Here is a 15,005-nt window from a genome sequence, read left to right as displayed (position 1 = left end):
TGATGCGTAGCGAGGCGTACGCATCAGGCCAGATTACGCCTTACCACAGTTTTTCAACGCGTTTTTGTACGTGCGCACAAGTAAGAAGACAGCCAATAGCAAAGAGGGAGAAAAAAAAGAGGGGAGGAAGTGATCAATTGAATTTTGATTTAAAAGCACAAGAAATTTCATCAATTTGAAGGGGCTAAGGTAGTATTTGATAGAACCGTTATTAAAACCCAAGACTTTGATCTTCGGATTTTAATTCCAGAATCAGCTGAATATGGATTTTCATCTATGTTCCAAAAAGAAGTCGTGTATGAGTCGGTAGAATTATAATCTCAGGGATTATGTTCCACTGTTTGATAGCACAACTGTGGATGGATCGGAAAAAAATTTTGAGACATACAATAGCATCCCTTGGTTGCATTTGATAGAAGCAAGAGTAAAATCCTGGACTTTGATCTTAAGATTTTAATTCTGGAATCAACTGAATATGGATTGTCATCTGCATTCCAAAAAAAAAAAAAGTAGTGTATGATTGGGTAGAATTATAATCTCAGGGATTATGTTCTACTGTATGATAGCACAACTCTTGGAAAAAAAAAAATCGAGGCATACAGTAGCATCCGTTGGTTGCATTTGATAGAACCAGGATTAAAATCCTGGAACTTTGATCTTAAGATTTTAATTCTGGAATCAGCTGAATATGGATTTTCAACTACATTCCAAAAAAAAAAAATGTAGTGTATGATTGAGTAGAATTATAATCTTAGGGACAACATAATTTTCGATGGCTTGGAAACAAAATTTGAGACACACAATGGCATCTAGTTTACAACAGAGTGATCAATCTATTTGTAGGCTGAATAATAAAAACCATGATACGCTAGCACATGCACTCAATCCAATTACAACAACAAATGTTCAATATGTTTGATTAGCACAATAACAACCAAGTTGGCAAACTCGCGATTCGGACTTAGATCGGCAGATAACTAGGTCAGCGAGTTGACTCGGAGACTCAACTAGGTCAGGTCATAAATTTATAATGTGCTTTTACTTTCACTACATACAGATGAAGTTGATATACTTATTACATATCAAATCTCAACAATCAACCTCACAATGCATATACATTTGTAAATTTCAGCAATAATCAACAAATATCATTGCACAACACAAGTGTAATCATCACATTTTCTGATTGTCACACTGATCATGAACAAAGACAAATTTCACAACTATTATATGTCAAATATACGACATATCAACTATCCAAATTCTATGTCATTTCATATTTTTATGTGATGTTGTCAGGTTCATTGAGCTGATCACCTTACGAAAACAATTACCAAAATGGTAGTCATCATAATACATCATTCTACCAAAAAAATGTAATATTTGTTTGTATGTAATTTTATGGGCACTTGACAAATATACATATTCATTTTTCCTACTATATAAAAAAACACATTAGGTACAATTAAAACAATAAAACGGTTAAATATTGAATCCATCTTGCACAGTATTGACACTTCATTATATGTATATTTAAAAGTTAAACGTGTTTTCTATCTTCGTCACCGCCGACTTCACTAGTATCACTATCATTATTGTCACTTTCATCATCCAATAAAAAATAAATCCCCGGAGTCAAAGTCCTCTTACTCATTTTTTTCATCTACATGTTTTGAACACGCCCTTTCATTTTCAATTTCTTCAGTGCACCTTAGCAAATCAATTTCTATATCGTTTTGTTCATCTTACATTTAAAAAGCAAAAAATAAAGCATATAATATACATCAAAGCGTAAAGTACTAAATTAAATTAATCAAGATTCAATATATAAAAAAAAATACTTCACCATTAGCACCAATCTTTTAGCTCACCTATCCAATCATCAATAAAATTCTAAAAAAATACATATATTATCCAATGAGATAGGGCTGAAAACTTGTACACTCATAACTTGTTTCTCCTTTAGTTGTAAGCTATAATGCACATATATATTAAGTCATTACCCTATTGTGCCTTTTCATATGAATTTAATCAAATATACTCCAATTATGTTCTCATTTGACTAAGAATTCATATTGCAATTTTTTAAAGTTGTGATGCATAGGATCCATGTTTTTTCACCATATTGCTAAGAAAGATACAAAATAGTACAAGTATAACCAACTAATCAAGTCATTAACATTATATTGATACATCATTGGATCTTTTATGTTTTGTAAATGTTAAATGACTAAAAGCTTAAGATTACGAGTTATAAAGGGTACATGGTATTTCATTATGTCTCGTCCTTATAGCTAGGGATGTCAACGGATCGAATTCAGATCGGATATACCCTTAATCGTATCCATTTTTCGGATATTCACATATTTAGATTCAAATAAAAAAAATTTATATCTGAACCCGAAATCTGATTTTACAATCCAAATATGATATGAATCCAATTTTTATATTTGTATCCGAATCCGAATCCAACTTTTGAATTAGATTTTGCCATTTTTCAAAATGTAATAGAATTAGATACATGATATTTGTATAAAAATAAATCTGATCCGAATCCGATCGGATATTTATGTATATTCAAATCCAAATTTGATTGAATGTCATTTATTAAATTTGAATCCAATCCAATTTCTTAATCGGATATTTTTTTTTTCCATATCCAACTTTTTGGATCGGTTTGGTCGGATATCTGATTCAAATTAGAAATATTGACATACCTAGGACTCTACTTATAACCAAATGTGTACCAGAGCCTAATGTATCAGATGTGAAATCCTTCATTTAATATAAGAAAAATAAAGATTATGACATAATAGAAAACAATATGTCATATACAAATGGGTTTCAAGGTTGAATGTTTTATGTTAGTACGCAAAAAATAAAAACAAACTTGTAATGTTGCATCCATTGCCTTTTGAATGTCTTGTTCTATGCACGTAATGCATTTTTTTAAAAATGCAAAATCTTCATTAGGATGATAAAAATAAGAAAAAAAAAACAAATTCACCATGATTTTTAAATATAAACAAACATATAAGAACACAATTGAAATGCTATATCAATTATGCACCAATAAAATTTTATATTTCCTCTCATCACCACCATAAATATTTTTTATTTACATTTTCTATATATATATATATATATATATATATATATATATATATATATATATATAACTCTTCTTTTATTGATTATCACTACCAATCAATCTTAATATTTAAAGTAAATTAAAGTAAATGCTTTCTTATTTTCACTAGATAGTCACTACCTTCCAAAAGATGAATTCAAGTTGATTTTTTCAACTTATTTCTCTTTTTCCAATTTATAGAATCTTGAATCCGTCCACTGATCAACCTTAAACTTTTTTCTGAAGCCATTTTTATATTTTAACAAGCTTTGAAGCAGGATAAGGTTAGTTGCAAAACCTTATCTCTACTTGCCTCGAAATCCCTACATTGTCGGTGAAGCTACTCTTTATCGCATGCAAGAGTAACTTATGTTTGTATATAAATTTTGTTATTCTCATTGTTTTAGATGTATAATTGTTGACTCTCATTATTTTTTTAATATAACAAACAATAAGATATAAACAATGGGCAGCTCATGAAGTTTTAAAACAAGTTGTGTTTTTTTTTTTTCAATAGTCTTCGTGTCGCCACCAAATTGGCAGCATTGCCAATGATAACCTGAAGATAATGGTAAACAATAATTTTATATGTTTATAACTTGAAAATTGAAATATTGTACAGTTAAAAGATTAAAAAGAGTACTATAAATTAAAGATTATTAATGGTTACTGGTGCCACATTTTCCTTGCCAACTTGTAATACAGCTTGTTTCACCATCCTAAGTATATTATTTGCATCTTTCATGGTATCAAAACATAAATTGTCCTTAAAAAAGTAAATTATTTTCACAATAAATCAAAAAATTGATCAACATTCTAATTCTATTGTCCCTCCAGCCATTAGCTGCTCTAGTGAAACTAGTTGAGCCAGGAGTGGAGCCAGAAATTTTTTATGAGAGGGGCCGAATTAAAGTTTTTAAATTTTGACTAGAGCTGTAATATCATCTTTCAAAATTTTTATATAGAATAAGTATTTTTTTTTTAAATTTACATATAAATTAAAAAAAAAAATCAGGTGGGACTAAGGCCCATGCGGGCTCTACCTTGGTTCCGCCCCTAAGTTGAGCTTTATATAGGAAAACAGTCGACCATCGAACAGATGAGACAACAGTGGAAAAACAGATCAAACTGCATAAAATTCATCACCTACACGCTGAATCGGCTACAAGTTTTTAAACAACCATTCACAGCTAATAAGTAAGAACAAGTGGGCCTCTAGTGGCATGCTTCTCACAATAGGATGAGGACTTCTGGTATGGGCCTAGGGCGACCAGCTTTTGAGGCCCAGCCCTTAGAGTCTCCTATTTGAAACGTTAATTTGGTGTTGAAACTAAGGTGAACTTCAGTCTTGTTATCTAAAATAGCTCCATTATATCGGGTTACTGCTTTATGGTCAACTGAAATTTTGTTAGCTATATATTTATCACCTTATAAAAAATTTTTTCTGGTTTTCACATCAATGGATTGTTTGAACCAACCTCTCCACTTTTAATGAAACCCTGTAGATTGGAGAGAGAAACTTGAAAAGGGGTAACTAGGGCGATAGGTGGTTGACCGACAAAACTGGTTATATGCGTCATAGTGCACAAAATTATGTGCGTAACAAAACTGGTTATATGCGTCATAGTGCACAAAATTATGTGCGTAAGTATGACTAAAAACAAAAGCACCCTTTGTTCGTTCTAGTATGTTTTTAGCTCGATACTTTTTTCTACTTAAAGTTAACACTTCCATTTTCCTTTTCTTTACCAATTCAGACTAATAGAGAAGCAAGTAGATTGGTGATCCGATGGATCTAAAATCAGACTAAAAAAAAGTGAATTTTAAAATAAAAATAGAACAAATCTACTTAGAGTATAAAGAAATAAATAATTAAACGAGATAATTATATAAAAAAATGCCTTTATTGAGGTTGCTTTGATTTTATCTCCGATTGTAAAGGGACAGGATGGGAAAATATCTAGCTTTACTTGGACAAGTAAAAGTGTATATATGCTACGCACATAAATTACGTATACATAAATGTTATATGGAACAAGATATTAAAAATCAGCCAAATTAAATTTTAGTAAAAAAAAAAACATTTACAGAGTAATTGCCTAAAACATGTTTTAATAGGACGGATGTCAATGAATCCGATTATTTAAATCAGAATACATTTTACCATATCCAATTGAAATGTTCATGTATTCATATTCAGATTTAAATTCAAATTATTGGATGTGAAAGAAGAAGAAGAAGTCTTATACCACATCGGTATTCGACTTCTAGATTCGCAATCAAAACCAATCCGGTATCCGTTTTCCAAATTCACAACTGGATCTGGTTTCGGATATCTAAGTTCACGGATATCTACATAAAGATATCCTAAAAACCTACTGTCAAAATGTGTGGATATTTGACGTGAGAAAAATTCAGTGGTCACATTAATGCGTATTATCTGATCAGATATTCATTTAAATCAAATCCAAATCCAAAGCCAACTCATTTTCTTAATTGGGTGTTAACTTTTTTAATTCATATCTGGTCGATTGGATCGAACATCTCATTCCCAATCCAATCAATTGGGCAAGACTGGCCCGGTTTGAGCTAAGTCTGAGCTTGGTCCAACTCCTTGCACGTAGGCCTGAGTTTGACCTATTTATAATAAAATATTTATAAATATAATATAATGAAAAAACATAGCATATATATATATATATATATTTCAATAAAAAGTCACGAAAAGCGGACTCAACACGAGCCCCACCGCTTCAATCTATTCCTCCAGACGTGACACGTCAGTAATCCGACGTGGCAAGCCCCTGAGAGTTCCTTCCTGGTGGAGACAAAAAGAAACAATATAACGGCAAAATGGAAAAAGCTTTGAAAGAGAATGCAATAAAAAAAGCAGAGTGACCGCCTTGCTCATGCTAACATCAAGCCGCTGGAGAAGCGAAGAGAAGAATAACTGGGACTACAAAATGTTTAATCGATTGATTCGATGAAGCAAAAATCATTTATAACATACATTGGTCACCGTCTCATAAATAAATTTAAAATCAGACACACATAATTTTAGTTCGTTATCAAATTTTAGCCAGTCAAGAGTGCAGAACTGGAAAATATGTTGTTACTAAGTCACCACTTCCCTCATGTTACTAAGTTATTTGGCCACAAAAGGCTTCCATGTGATTAAAAACTTATTTTCAATACTTACAACCATGTAAGGGGTGGGCATCGGACCCAGTAGCCGAGTCGGTTCATGTCGGGCCCAGACCCTAAAATTGCATACGGAGCGAGCCCAGCCGGAATTGCGCGTCATCGGTTTGATTCTAGTAAACACTATTATGACGTGGCAACCCAGCCAGAATTGCGCTGTCTCTACGCAAAGGGAGAGTTCTGACTCCTCAACCATTGATCCGCGCAAGGTCCTTCTCACCTACCAGTCAATGCCTTCTCTAATTGCCCTTGAATTATTCACTGTCTTACTTTTTATAAGGGAAAAGAGAATGGTAGCTTTGATTATGACAAAAAGAGTTTTTTTTCTTGTTTGTTTGAATTATAATACTAGTATGTATGGCAACAAGTTTTTTAAGCTTTTAGATTTGATTAAATTAGTTTGCAAATTTACTTTTGGGTTGTGTTTAACAAAATAAAAAACATCATGATGTGGCCTCAATTTTCAATACGTGATTAAACTTTTACATCTACCTTTCTTGAGGGCACATGCATCCGCTCATGTAGGATCGATCATAAGTCTGACTGTTGAACTAACTACAATACCAAATTATGAATGATCCGGCCCACCCCCACAGCGAGCTCGAGCCCTCTGGTAAGACAGATCACAACCCATCTCTTAGCGGCTTCAATTCATCCCTCAAAAGGTTGAAACCAAAACATTATATTTCTTAACTAGCTGCTTTATATGTCATCGAAAATTCCTCTCAATGTTTTATGCAAGACTAAACTCTGACAAAGCAAAAACGATATTTTATGTAAATAACCTCTCAAAGGAGCCAGGTGAGATTATTGACACATTTTGAAAAGATGGGTTATTGACAAACCCATTTCAATTGTCACCCGAACATGCTTTAAATGTCATTTTACTAAATCCAAATAAACTATTTTAGATATTTAAAGTATTGCTTATGGATACGCATCAGACTCCGTCGTTTCTGGGTATTCGATAGCATGAGAATTGAAAACCAAGTTAGAAGCATCGAACTTATATCATAAAATAATTATTTTTTGATTAATTAAATTATTAAAAAATTCAGTCGGGTGAAAGATATATATCAAAAAGTTTTAAAATTATGGCCAATACAAATCCATGGCAGAAGTGTATTGATTTTCAAAGTATTAATAGAACGAACAGAACATCCACGGGTCTGATAATGCTGATTCGGACCAAATCGAGTCCACGGATATGCCCATGACAAGGAGTCTGTACTCTGTAAACGTGACAAAAGTGAAGCCGCTGGCTTGTTTTTTCCGTTACTGCTGTGTCAAGGTTGATCGTTTAAGTATGGAGAACTATGACAAATGGAACAAAAAGAGAAGAGCCTTCCCGTCTTCAAGCCTTCTGTCTCTCTCTTCCTCCGTCCCTCTTCCACTCTTTCGTTTCCTTTCCTTCTCGAGTAAGTTTCCGGCTCTTCTTATTTCCTTTGTCTTTTACGGTTGTTGTTTTTCTACGTATAGAAAGGTTGGTAATCCCGAGCAAGATTTGCAACACGAATTCTTCTTCATTTGTATATGTTTTTTAGATGAATTGATGGGAAACGGAACTCGTTCTGTGAATGTTAAGTTAGGTTTCTTTTCTTTCTTGAATCGAGCGGTGAGATCGTATGCAGATGAAGTTTTCAAGAATGGGTTATAATTCGTTTTTATGCCATGGATATATTTTATGGATGATAGGAATAGGGAAGACTGGTAGGTATGCGGAGCGGTCTTAATGGTTTCTTTCCTTGTTTTCATCTTCTGTCGCCTGCTGCTTCTGTTATTGAGTGCTTTGTTGATTCCGGGGAATTGGTTTTGTTTGTCCGTGGATGATGGGATCGATTGTTCGTTACTTTTTGTGAATTTTGAGTTGCTACCCTGCTAAATCGCTGTCGTGGAAGAAACCGCCTTCCGTTTTGCTCTTTTTCTTTCTTTTTCTTGTAATCATTTGGTTCCAGTGCAATATTCCGGTGATAGAAATATAATGCGGAATCGGCCATAGTGGTTTTCTGCCAAAGTGGTGGCCATGTAAATTTTATTTCCTGGGGAAATAGTTGTTAAATAGTTGGTTGATGTCGTTTTTTGGGCTCTTTTTACAATGGTTGGTAACCGACTTGCGAGAGGGGTAGGCCTCTTATGCAGATTATGCATATAGAAGTTGGTCTCGAGTTCCTCGTTGTGCACCGTTGGTTCGTCTAGAGATATGTATTATCATCGTATGCAGTATCATGACTATATTATGCTTGTTTTGATGGTTGAGAAACGATACAACGTACAACATGGATCAAAATTGAGCGCATGTAATGTAACTGAAGTAGAAGGTCTCACAGAGAGTAGTTGATTTTCCAATATCATGTTATTGTAATGGATAACTAAAGTTAAGATGCCGTACCATCTTTTTTTCGTAGGTCATTACTTTAAGTTATTTGAAGGACTTTTTTTTTTTTTAAAAGCAAGCGTAAATATCACATTTTGAAAAGAAAAAAAAAATCATGACCTAGGAATAAGCGGAAATGGCATTCGTGTGTTTGGTTTAAAGGTTTCTACCTTTTCTCCTATAGATTGAGGTTAGTTTCTTAACCATCTGTGATTCATTTTATGTGTAATCAGTTCACTGCACTTTCGCCCATGCATTGAACATGTAACTATCCCTAGGCCCTAATTAATAATAGCCAGGTTTAATCTTTTATTGGATATCTTCTCCACTTTTACCTTGTGTTTAGTTTTTTTGGTTTAACTTGCTTTAGAGGATGGTAAGTTCTTGAAACAAAATATGTCTAACAGTTGAGCACAGTTTAATTTTCATCTGCAGGTTTCCTGTAATCGTCACATCTGTCAAGTCCGGAGCACTTCTGGATTTCTGTCTTGGAACTATTTTTTGATGCACCCGTTTGATTGGTCTCATTTATGAACAGTAGGTACCTTGCATGATCAAAATCCTCCTATTTAGTTGTTCATATCACCAGAAGAATCAGATGTTCAATAGTTCTAACTTCTATATATAACAAAATTTCTCTCTATGTTCATGACATTGTGCATATATTATTCTCCTTAGCAAAATCGTTTCAATTTGATGACAGGTGTCTGGCTTAATCTACAAGCATTTGAAAGCCCTCTGCTGCAATCATTCTGCATGTTAAAAGATTGACAATCAAATCGGGGGGACTCAGGACCTCGTATTTTCATGATTCATGGTGTCAATTTTTCAAAAAAGTAGCACTCTAATGGGAAGAAGAGGATCCTGGTGTTTGTTGCTTCTTCTTCTTCATCTTACTTTATGTGAGTCGTCAAATGGATTAAAAGGACTCTGGGCTTCCAGCATAGATGGATCAGCAGATTTGATGCACAGCTGGCCAATTGTTAGTGCAGGCATATTTGTGCTAATTGCCCTTGCTTTGTCCTTGTTTCTTATCATTGAGCACTTAAATGTGTACAATCAACCTGAGGTATTCCTTTATCTTCTAATCTTATGTCTGGATGCTATGGTTGTGAACACAAAAACGAAAAAATTCCAATCTTATATTGTGGTTATCATATTTGTTTTACACTCTCCTATGTGTAGATGCCGCTTAGCCATTTTACTTCCACGTCATCTCTCGGCAAAATTTAGCATTTCCAATCTTACTAAGCATCAAATTTGAATTTTCAGGAGCAGAAATTTCTGATTGGGATCATTCTGATGGTTCCTGTATATGCTACACAGTCGGTAAGATATACACTAACTTGTCTTTTTATATATGTATTCACTCCTTGGAATTGTAAACACTAGTCTTTTTATGTATTTATTCACTCCTTGGAATTGTAAACACTAGCCTTTTTATGTATTTATTCTTTCCTTGGGATAGTAAATTCCTGTTTATGCTACACAGTCTGTAATACATACGTTCCTTTTCCTTGTGCATGAATTGGTCTTCACATCGGTAGCATATATGTGCAGCCGATATCCTTACGGCTGTCATGTACAGTCATGGAACCATATTTCCTTCTTATTACATTATTTACCCCCATATGTCCAGACGATAGATGAGTATGCCACAAATTCCCAACTCCAAAATAGCCTCAACTAGTTAGGCCTTTTTCATTCCCTTTGCTTCATTCATTTTACCTTAGAAGTGCTCACTCTTTTCATTTGTGAATTGCAGTTCATTTCATTGTTGGATTCAAAGATGGCATTTAATTGCCAAATAATGCGTGACTGTTATGAAGCTTTTGCACTATATTGTTTTGAGAGATACCTGATAGCATGTTTAGGTATGTAATTTTTGTTATTCTTTTTCTCCATTACTTAAGTTATTCTCTTATTCATGGCTATCAATGTTGTTCTGGGCCAGGGTTTTGTAGGAGCTTTTTAAACAAAAATTTTACAAAAAACTTGCAAGTTAGAAAACAAACTTTGAGAATCTGGGTAAGGTATTCGATATATCTCACAACAATATCAAAATTGTATTATATTTTTTTTTTCTATTGAGTTTTTAAAAGTATTGCACTGTATTGCCAGTATTGACATTGGCTTCAAAATGGCGGTGGAAATTGTGGCATTAGTGACTATGCTTCCATTTTGGGTTGCTAAGTCTTTCTTGTGCAGGTGGTGAAGAGAGCACTATCAAGTTCATGGAGGGACAAGATACAATAGGTTCGATGACACCCCTTCTGGATTCATCTTATGCGGATGGGGTTGTTAAACATCCATTTCCATTGAGTTGGTTTATAAAGCACTGGTATCTTGGTCCTGACTTCTACCAAGCTGTAAAAATTGGCATAGTTCAATATGTATGTTTTTTGCTTTCATGTTCTGTTGGTATTACTCAATTTGTTATGCCTGCTAGATGCTTAACATAAGCATGTTTATTATATGTTGTTATTTCTTTCCTGCAGATGATACTGAAGACAATTTGTGCATTTTTGGCAATTGTCTTCGAGTTTTTTGGGGTATATGGAGATGGGAAATTTGATTGGCATTATGGGTATGTTAGTGATCTCATTTCTTCTTTTCACTATCTTTAAGAATTAGCCTTCACAAGGTTCTGTTGCTGTTGCTACTTTGCATCTTCTGGTTTGGTTGATAATTGATATCCTGTTACTGATGCTTAAGTGGGTTGTTTAGTAGTGGCAGCATGTATATGCTACATTAGATAGATACTGTGCTGTTATTTTCCCATAGCTAGTTAGCTACAAGCTCTGCCCAAATAGATGGATGATGATCAATTGCAATTTGATGTCACCTGCAGTTATCCGTATCTTGCAGTTGTTCTGAACTTCAGTCAAACCTGGGCTTTATATTGCCTTGTGCAATTTTATGCGGTAACCAAAGACAGGCTAGAATCAATCAAACCTTTGGCGAAGTTTCTCATGTTCAAGTCTATAGTTTTCTTGACCTGGTGGCAAGGTGTTGCTGTTGCATTCCTATTCTCTATGGGGGCTTTTAGGGGTGCTTTGGCTCAAGAACTGAAGACAAAGATCCAGGACTATATCATTTGCATTGAGGTGTGTATAAGAAATAACATGTGGTTTTGAAAATCATGTATATGTTTGTCATATAACACGATCCAGTTCATTTCTTTATTTATTTAGATCCTGTTAAACAACAATTCTTGCCCTTCTGTACTCAAGAAATTCTGTTTTAGAATTTAGAGTTACACATATAAATACAATATATCTTAAGTAGGTTCTGTCATGCTTGGTAGTGGCAAACTAAATTATTCACATAACTGAATGCTTTCAACCAACATATGTGGCCTTTTCATGTTAAGTGCTTCAACAATTCTTAAAGTAAAATATTTTCTACATTTTCTGTACAGATGTTTTCCTGTTATGGAATATGCAAATAGCCGTTCATCTTTGAGACCTCCCTATTGCCGTGCTCACCATTACAATGAAACTTGTTTGGTATACTGTGTTCTACATCGGCATCCACTTGATATAACTAGTGGCAAATGAGTCTGACCTTTGGATATTAAGGCTTCCAAAAGAATATTTGACGTATTGAAATGTGTAGACCACTAATATAAGTGACACCACAACTAAGGGTTTCTGCAGTCAATTTTGGCTTGGCAATTGGATGCATGAGATTTTCATGTCATAAAGTGTTGATCTAAGGGGGCGTTTGGTTGGCAGGAAAAGCACTGTTCAACAGGAAAAAAATTCAAATTCTTAAAACTTTTCCATTTCATCAAACATGGAAAAAAGATTTGGACCGTTGGAGATGATTCTGGAAATATATTTCCGGAAAAATTTCTCCAGCCAGAGGGGTGGAGAAATTCTTCCAGAATTTTTTTTGTGACCGTTGGAGGAGGCAGGAAGAATGGATGGGGAGGAAGAATGGAGGAGGCAGGAAGAATGGATGGGGAGGAAGAAGAATGGATGAAGGGAAGGAGGGAGGAAGAAGAAGGGAAGGAGAAGAAGGGAAGGACGGAAGAGGAAGAAGGGAAGGAAGGAGGAGGAGGGAGGAAAGAAGAAGGGAAGGAGGGAGGAGGAAGAAGAAGGGAAGAACGGATGGGGAGGAAGAACGGACGGGAGAAGAAGGGAGGAAGAGAAGAACAGACGGGGAGAAGAAGGAAGGAAGGGAAGGAGGGAGGAGGAAGAAGGGAAGGAAGGAGGAGGAGGGAGGAAAGAAGAAGGGATGAACGGACGGGGAGGAAGAAGGGAAGAACCGCGTGCTCGCAGACATGGAAAAAGCTAGGGCACATCACTAGGATGGTCGCAAGACTCGGCGACGCTGCCTGAGCGTTTTGGAAGTCGGAGGACGCCTGAGCAGCCACCGTTGCTGCTTGAAGTCGGAGAAAGAGGGCGTCGAGCGTTTCAGATTGTCTGGATCCCTCTTTCGAGAGGCATTCAGACGTCAGACTGTTTCAGACGGTCTGAATCCCTTTTCGAGAGGGACTCAAACCGTCTGAAACCCTCTCCGTCAGAAACCCTCAATGAGGGTTCTGGCCATAGCGCGAGAGCGAGAGAGAGTCTCACCATTGTCCACCTCCCTTCTCTTCCCTTCTTCCTCTTCCGTCCTTTTCTTCCCTTCTCTTCCCTTCTGCCTCCTTCCTCTCTCGCTCCCTTCTTCCTCCTCCCTCCTCCCTCCTTCTCTTCTTCCTCCTTCTTCCTCACCATTCCCATCAAACAAAGAAATTTTTTTCTAGAAAAATAATTCCTCCATAACAAACACAAACTGGTTTTGGAAAAAACGGAAAAATTTTTCCGTTTCTTCAATTCCAGAAATTTTTTTCTAGAAATTTTTTTCCAGAAATTTTTTTCTGGCCATCAAACTGCCCCTAATAGACAATTTTAGAATGTTAGGTTCCTATTAGGACCATTAATATTGAGAGATCTGACAGAGAATTGTCTCATAATTTGTTCTCAAAGTTGCAGTTTTAGTGAATGATGAACGGATTGGTTGAGCAGAATCTTAAATTAGCTGCATATTGTTGTTTGTTCATGTTAGGGAAGTTTTCATTTCCAAATTGTTTTCCTATTTTTATAGGAATACATGGACTGCGTCCAGACTCTCCAGATAGAATTGGCAACAGCGTGCAAGGGAATGCTATTGGATCCACAGGAGCATTAGTATAATATTAAGTCCGAGATGTGTCCATATATTCCATTTGTCATATTTAATATATAATATTGCACATGCATCTCAATCTGAAAATTTTGAGCTCAGGAGATCTGGTTACCATAACCTGAGAAACTGTTACAGATGTAGTGAAGAGGTAAAGAGTAGTGTCCATAGATAACCTGAGAAACTGTTACAGATGTAGTGAAGAGGTAAAGAATAGTGTGTCAAGGATTTAAAAGGAAATATGATGTTGGAATTTCATTTGTGAAATTAGTACAAGGGAAATTCAGGGGCATCAAACCTGGAAAGTGAAAACTATAGTACCTTTCAGAAGTTGTAAGGTTTGTTCATGATAATTGAGGAAAGGGGAAAGGGAGAAGGGTTTATGTACCTATTTGTTCAGGTTGATCATTTAGATTTTTTAATATGGCTTTGTGACGTTGTTTATGTTTGTGTCTCTCTTGTTGCTGTAATTTTTTCTTGCACTGATTTATCATGCTTGAACACCATCCATAAAGTTCATGGTTTTAAATTTTAGAATAATTTATAAAACTCAGCGCCTTTTACATTTTATTTTGTTCATCTCCTAACTTTGCTTTGTATGTCATGGTTTATCTTTTTGATAACATGAATTGGTTCATATTCTTAATCCAGATGGGTGTAGCTGCTGTTGTTCATCTTTATGTTTTCCCTGCAAAACCTTATGAGCATGGAGAAAGGTGTGTGCGTAATGTTGCTGTCATGGCCGACTATGCAGCTCTCGAGGCACCACCAGATTTAGAAGAGCTGAGAGACTGTGAAAGGTCAACTAGGATTCGATATACTCGCCCTGATGAGAGAGACAAACGGTTGAATTTTGGGCAAAGTGTTCGTGATGTCGTCGTGGGTAGTAGTGAAATAGTATGTCATCCATCGCCTTTCTTTTCTTCATGACGTGAATTCTTAATCTAGGTTATGCATTGACCCAAGATCACAAGTTTATGTACAACTGGAGATGACTTTGTCTGCTTACACAACTTGCTCTTGGCACAAAGGCTTGTCATTTTAAGATTTCCATCTGATGGATTTAACTCATGCTGGCTGTTTACAAATTGCAGGCATAAAGTTGCCGTTCGATTTGGTGTTTGAATG

At 35.3% G+C, this 15,005-nt stretch overlaps 1 protein-coding gene across 11 annotated transcripts in view; it reads left to right on the top strand.

Annotated features, from left to right (window-relative positions):
- The first annotated feature begins 7,621 nt into the window (after window positions 1–7,621).
- The window catches only part of LOC116266905 (protein LAZ1 homolog 1), an 8,458-nt gene continuing 1,074 nt past the window's right edge, over window positions 7,622–15,005 (top strand). For 3 of the 11 annotated variants that reach the window (XR_007575175.1, XR_007575174.1, XR_007575173.1), the window contains exons 1-8: window positions 8,094–9,242; window positions 9,409–9,774; window positions 9,978–10,034; window positions 10,471–10,579; window positions 10,914–11,098; window positions 11,204–11,292; window positions 11,557–11,812; window positions 14,529–14,774. Coding sequence is in view for 8 of the 11 variants with exons in the window: in XM_031648372.1 (XP_031504232.1) it covers window positions 9,520–9,774; window positions 9,978–10,034; window positions 10,471–10,579; window positions 10,914–11,098; window positions 11,204–11,292; window positions 11,557–11,812; window positions 14,529–14,774 (1,197 nt within the window). In the remaining 3 variants the exon portion in view is untranslated. Of the gene's footprint in view, window positions 7,750–8,088; window positions 9,247–9,408; window positions 9,775–9,977; window positions 10,035–10,470; window positions 10,580–10,913; window positions 11,099–11,203; window positions 11,293–11,556; window positions 11,813–14,528; window positions 14,775–15,005 lie in introns of those variants that run through there. The other 8 variants (XM_031648372.1, XM_031648374.2, XM_031648377.2 and 5 more) reach the window with 8 other exon arrangements.

The sequence above is a fragment of the Nymphaea colorata genome, chromosome 13 (genome assembly GCF_008831285.2).
Source record: "Nymphaea colorata isolate Beijing-Zhang1983 chromosome 13, ASM883128v2, whole genome shotgun sequence".
NCBI lineage: Eukaryota > Viridiplantae > Streptophyta > Magnoliopsida > Nymphaeales > Nymphaeaceae > Nymphaea > Nymphaea colorata.
The sequence above is the reverse complement of the archived record's forward strand: the minus strand, read 5'-3'. Positions and strand labels throughout refer to the sequence as shown.